This window comes from Neolamprologus multifasciatus, chromosome 1 (genome assembly GCF_963576455.1).
Source record: "Neolamprologus multifasciatus chromosome 1, fNeoMul1.2, whole genome shotgun sequence".
NCBI classification, from domain to species: domain Eukaryota; kingdom Metazoa; phylum Chordata; class Actinopteri; order Cichliformes; family Cichlidae; genus Neolamprologus; species Neolamprologus multifasciatus.
The window spans coordinates 25193957-25199981 of record NC_140439.1 but is presented as its reverse complement, the minus strand read 5'-3'; the positions used below and the strand labels follow the sequence as shown (position 1 = coordinate 25199981).

The 6025-nt window shown below is 40.6% G+C and overlaps 1 protein-coding gene across 4 annotated transcripts in view; it reads right to left on the bottom strand.

Moving 5' to 3' along the window:
• Positions 1 to 531, bottom strand: part of galnt2 (UDP-N-acetyl-alpha-D-galactosamine:polypeptide N-acetylgalactosaminyltransferase 2) — a 68854-nt gene extending 68323 nt beyond the window's left edge. Inside the window, exon 1 of one of the 4 annotated variants that reach the window (XM_085166904.1) lies at positions 3 to 531. In XM_085166904.1, coding sequence (XP_085023030.1) covers positions 3 to 98 — 96 coding nt within the window. In that variant the 5' untranslated portion in view covers positions 99 to 531. The remainder of the gene's footprint in view (positions 1 to 2) is intronic. The other 3 variants (XM_085166921.1, XM_085166913.1, XM_085166929.1) reach the window with 3 other exon arrangements.
• Between the last annotated feature and the right edge of the window lie 5494 nt (positions 532 to 6025).

Sequence of the window (6025 nt, the reverse complement as noted above, 5' to 3'; positions counted from 1 at the left end):
ACCTTTCGACTCAACGCTGTCCCCGAGTAGAAGTAGTAGGCTATCCCCAGCACCCACAGCACAGCAAAGCACAACAATATCCTTGATTTCCTCCGCATGGCTGCCTGGTTTTTGCGTCCGCCCGCCCGTGTGTGCGCTTCGCGGCTCCCCCTGCTCGGCTCTCCTCTCGGCTGTGAGCGGTCTGCTGTGTCCGTGCAGGGCGCTTCGCCGAGCGGCTTCGGCAGGCTTCGTCAGTCGATCAGGCGGAGCGGAGCGAGCAGGAAGCAGCAAGCAAACATCAGCGAGGTTAGAGGGCAAAGGCTAGCCGACTCTAATCCAATCAAAACACCGGCCTGGAAGAGGGCCGGAGCCGTCAGCGAGTCAAGCTGTACCGAGCGGTTCCTTACTGAAACCGAGAAACAGGGGCTGGATAGTCACCGAAGGAAATGACTTGTAAACGTTCAGTTATGTGTCTGTGGGAGCTGTGAGAGAGGACGTGTGATCATCGTGATTTCACTCTGTGTGGAGCCGCATGCGCTCTAAGGAGACGGTAGGGGCGCCAGAGATATCCTCCCTGCTGCAAACCGGGTATAAAAACTGAAAACGAAAGCTTCCCGTTTAAATCTTTCATTGCCCTGACATGAACCGACCCATTAAAGGTAGAGACGGATTAAACAGTTTTGGGTTTGTTTGTTGTTTGAAGAGTTACCTCCTTCCTGCCCATGACGTTGCACATCGGAATAAGTTTATTTCAGTAAAAAGATCTGGGACAGCAAAGGAACAATGGGAACTGCATCCATTCCTTTAGATTGGTGTGAAATCCATAAAAATGAATCCCACAGTGGAACCTTTCGTGTCATTTCTCACTCATATTCGTATTTAAACTAATGAATGGTCAGAAAGTAACAATACTGAGCTATTTTACAGTAAAATTAATTATTAATAATATTTTTTTCCATTAAAAATGCCAGACTTCTTCCCTTTGTAAACTTAAACTGTGATTATTTACTGCTTTTCTATCACTTGTATCCTAGTAAAGCAAAAATCTTGAGTTCCTCAACACGTGGAGCCACTTTACAATATTGAAGTGGTTCAGATCTTCCTACCTTTGATCCTCCCAGGAACATTAAAGTTCATAATTGACACCTCTTGGTCTAACAATAGGTTTTTGATTTTGAACGGCAGACAAACAATCAATTAATCCACTGATTAATCAATAAAGAGATTAATCAGTTTAAGTAGAACATCAAAGCAGACACTCACAGTCATTCTAAGCTTGTTAGCTGTGTCTTACCTCTGTGCTCAGACCAGTCTGGATGTAGCTGGTTGGTCCTGATAAGCTGTTGAACTTTAAATCTGGTGTTTGAAAACAACTTATCAGTTCTTTTAAATCAGTAAACAGTGCTCATAATGGCCTGGCTGCTTCCCAAAGGACATGTACTATAAATATAAACATGTCCATAAAAACCTCAGACGCCTGTCTGCATTCATAAAGTGACTAACTATCAGATCATCCATGCATTCAGTGACAAAAGATAAATCATGCTTAACTGGTTTTATTGAAAAACCTAATAAATTTTGTCTTCTGTATTAGCCAGAGTTTCTTTCTTTTTCCCCCCTGCAAGGGCAGGAAAAGCAGGAAAGACTAATTTATTTTCTTCCTCGTTTAAGGAGCGGAGGTATTGTGCAGCTAATGCATGTGCATGTGTCCTAGAGGAACTTGACCTCATCCATCCACTCATGCATCCATTCATCCGTCTTATTATTTTGTAAGCACGATTCACGTACAGTATGATTTTCAGTATGGTCTTTCTTAAATAGGAAGAACAATTTCAATCTTTTATATTTTCCTTTTTTGCACGTCAGATATTCTTAAATGGTAAATGTATTGGTTCCCATATTGTACTTTTCTAATCTACTTGAGCACTCAGAGCACTTTATACAACATGCCTCATTCACAAGCTCTTCTGAGAGGCTGCACCAAGCCCAGCAAGACGAAAAAGGGTTTTGTGAGGCATGCAAAGCTGCTTTAGTAGAGTCCAACAACAAGAATATGGATCTGGAAATGAGTATTATAGGTTCCCTTTTAAATTTCCTCAAACGTGCAGTATGTCATCACCTTTCCCCAGTATCTTTAGACTAATGAGAAGAGCAGTGAAAAACGTGACAACGATGGAAGAAAATTGTGCTCTTAGACTCCTTTGCTCACAGTAAAACGCTTTCAGAGGCTTTAAGCAGTTGAAATCCATAAAACTGCAAAACTTTCAGACACAAAGAAAAGGAAATATTCGTCCTGCCTAAAATTGTTAACATTTTTAAAACACAGTTGAAATAGATTTTTCTATGGTCTGCAGCACTCAGACCAACTCTCTCTGACATCGAGCTCAGCTGGAACACCCCTGGCTAAACTAAAAGGTCTAGCTCATGTTCTGCGTGGTTCAATCTGCCTCTGACATTTTTCATTTTAATGGTGACAAAATGAGATTTTGACTGGAGAGCAAAATGCTTCTCGGTCCAAGAAAAGCAAAAAAAAAAAGAAAAAAAAGAGATGCTATCAATACACACACTGTGCTTTTCTCCAAAGATGTCCCAGCAGTATTACACACTGAGACAGACGCTCACGCAGAAAAACACACATTTACTCAGCGCTGCTCTCGCTATGGTGGTCTGAGAAGAGACTCGGTGTGTTTATGTTACCTACAGTAGTGTTAAAGTATGGATGGATGGAAGTCAAACTGAAAGAGTGGGGAGGAGGACTAAGAAGCACAGAAACAGATGTGCAAATTTAGCAGCACTGAAGTAAAAAAGGTTTTTATGTTTTGCCCTTTTGCCTCCGATGCCCTGATTAGCTCTTATGAGAATCTCAAGATTAGCAGCAACAAGTGACATCTTTTTGGCTTTGTGAAGCTGTGAAGCTGTTATGCAGCAAGAAAATGTCATGTCTAACTCCGTTAAATCATGTTGTTGTCTTCTTGGTCTTATTTTTTTTTAAGGCTTGTGCAGCAGCCATTAAACAAGAACAAGTGTGGTGTATTTGATCATTTTATGTTATGATAATATTATTAATACACAGGAACTTAATTATATGCAAATTGCAGTCTGTTTTGGCTTTTGGATTAAAGGTGAAATTTAAAAATTGTAATTAAAGGGTCAGTGAAACATGACGAAACCATCTGAGGGAAGTTTTTAATTTTACAAAATAAGCCACATTTAATGGGCAAATTTCTAAAGATGGCAACAATATGATAACAGGAAGTAGAATTCCAGGCTTTCTGAGACTCTGTGCAAATTTTTTTAGTTAAATCTAATGTTATAAACACAGAGGATAAAGAGTTGCATGGAGAATAACAGTCAGAGGATTCAGTGCAACCAAATTACAGCTGACTAATTTTGTTCATTGTTTCTATGATTAGAGCTCTTTTGTTTCCACAAGTTCACACCCCTGTGTTTGTTATTACTGTATAAATAAGTGCTGAATGGAGCGAACACACTGCTGTAGTTCATGGTTTAGAAAAATAACCCTCAGATTTTAATTCACATGCCTTTTAAACCTGCTGTGAAGTGGCAGCGGAATATGAGCTCATTCACTTAAAGTGCAGGTGGTTCAACATTAGCTGAGCTGGGAGGACTGTTTAAAACTTACTGCTGCCAAGAAAAAAAGGGATTTTCTTCCCCAGGTCTGGAACATGGAGGAATGGATCCAGTTTTGAAATATCCCAGTGCAACTGCCAACTATTTGTCAGACTCAGAGATGAATTGTGCAAGTATTTTTCAAGCTGTGGTGACCGGGGACTGCTTTCTTGATGACAAAGTTTCCAGATCCATCGTACTTCACGATTAGTGTGTACCGATCCTTCAAGCTGATTTGCCAGAGATAAACTAAGGCCATCAGTTACTTTCAGTGTCAGCTGGCTCTTTGGGCATCGCTAGAGTCATTACAGAGTCTGCTTTTCTTCCAGACATATATGCAGTATTTAGACAGCGATTACACGAAAAACCTGAATGCTTGACTCCCACAGTGAGGTCACATACTGCGAGGCCATGTCGTACACCTCTTCAACTGCTTGTTAACTCAAATATCTAATCAGATAATCACACGGTTGCCACTCAGTGCGTTTAGACATGCAGACATAGTCCAGACGACCTGCTCAAGTTCAAACCAAGAATAGGGAAGAAAGACGATGTCAGTGCCTTTTGAATGTAGGTTGTTGGTGCCAAACATGCTGGTCTGAGTATTTCAGAATCTGCTGATTTGCAGGGATTTTCCAACATAACCATCTCTAAGGTTTATGGAGATGGTTAATATCATGGTTAGCGCCAGTTCTCTGGGTGAAAATGCCTATTTGATTTGAAGGCCTAGTTTGCCTTGTATCAGTAGTTCAGTTGGTGGTGTAATAGTGTGAGGAATATTCTCTTGATAGACTTTGGGCCCCATAGTACCAATTGAGCACCATATACAGCTTGTCTGAGTATAGTTGCTGACCATATCCATCCTGTTACAACCACGGTGTACCGATCTTCTGATGCCTGCTTCCAGCAGGATGGCGTTCCATGCATTGTGATTGGCATCATGGCTGTGCAGCTGACAGAGCTGCAGCAACTGTGTGATGCTGTTATGTTAGTATGTTGAATTTATGGTTCTGAAGGAAAAAGAGGGTACAACCTAACCCTAATGAAGCAGCTTTTGAGTGTATATTAAGATGTGGTGAATCCTACAGTGAGGCGATCCAGTGGCTGTCTTATGCTGTGGGGGTCATACAGTTAACCTTTACTCCAGGGCGAATCATTTCTGTTCTGCACAAACACCTTTGTTCTATATATAGACCCTAAAAGCAAACTTGCTCTGACATGCTGCTGGTTTGCAAAATCTAGTGACCCACACTTTTTTTTTTAAAAAAGGTGTGGCCTCTTCAGACTACATACCTCACACCTTCAGAGCTTTCAAGGAGCCAGAAGAAGTCAGAAACAACAGCATCCAGTGTTTCTGAGAATAGCTGAAGACGTGCATGGGAAAACCTTTAACAAGCCATTTCCTGTCTCCGTTGTTACCTGCAGTTTATGCCTCATTTGTGAAGCTTTTACCGAAGCAAGCGGCACTTCAAGGGAACGAGGTTTATAAAAAAAAAATAATTCTCTTGATCAGTGCCGTGACACTCCTGTAAATAAAAACATTTTCCATTTATGCCATTAACGCAGAACCTGGAAGACGGGAGTTTTCAGACTGATCGATGCATTATAAGAGGGTAAGTTCTGTACACGCAGGCACAGTGATGACGAGTCCATTTAGTACTTTTAAAAACACGTTTATCTGACAGCGACATCGACTACTTAGGGTTGTAAGAAAAAAAATGCTTTCGATTAATTTCTCCCCCAACATTTAAAAAATGTAAATGACTGAGCACTTCCAGTTTTAATAGACATCAAAGCTCCAGATCTGTTATTCAAGCACAAGTCACGCAAATATGTACAGTATATCTCTGTAAATACTGAAAGAGCTCGACTCTAGCCCCCCACCCTTTTTTTCTTGACAGTTTTGCATTAATGTTTACAAACACTGTCTGTTTAAACACTCGCTCCAAAGCATGAAAACCCCAGCTGTCACTTACTGCCAGTCTTTGTAGCGCGGCTGATGTATTGAAAGATAGAAATATTAAAAGAACAAAACAAAAAAACGGTTAGGTCAGTGTTTCTAAGAGGAGGGAGGGTCACACAGTGTCACATTTAAACTGCTCTTCATACACTTTTAATGGTAAATAGGCATGCTTTCATCGTTAGATTAACAGTTTTAGCAGCTGCAAACAAACAGAGCATGTATGATGAAAGCGTGTGTCTAAATGAAAGCTGCGATCATATAATAGCAATATCTGTCTTGCCAAAAAAAAGTGCCCACCGTACACTATAAATCCAAATAATGAGTATCACTTTTTCCCCATTGTAAAACAGCTACAAATCCTATAGATCGAATCAACATTTGGCCTTTTTTTTAAACAGTTCATCAGCTTTTCCATCAATAGGCAGCTTTTTTTCTGGAGCTCTTCTTATATGT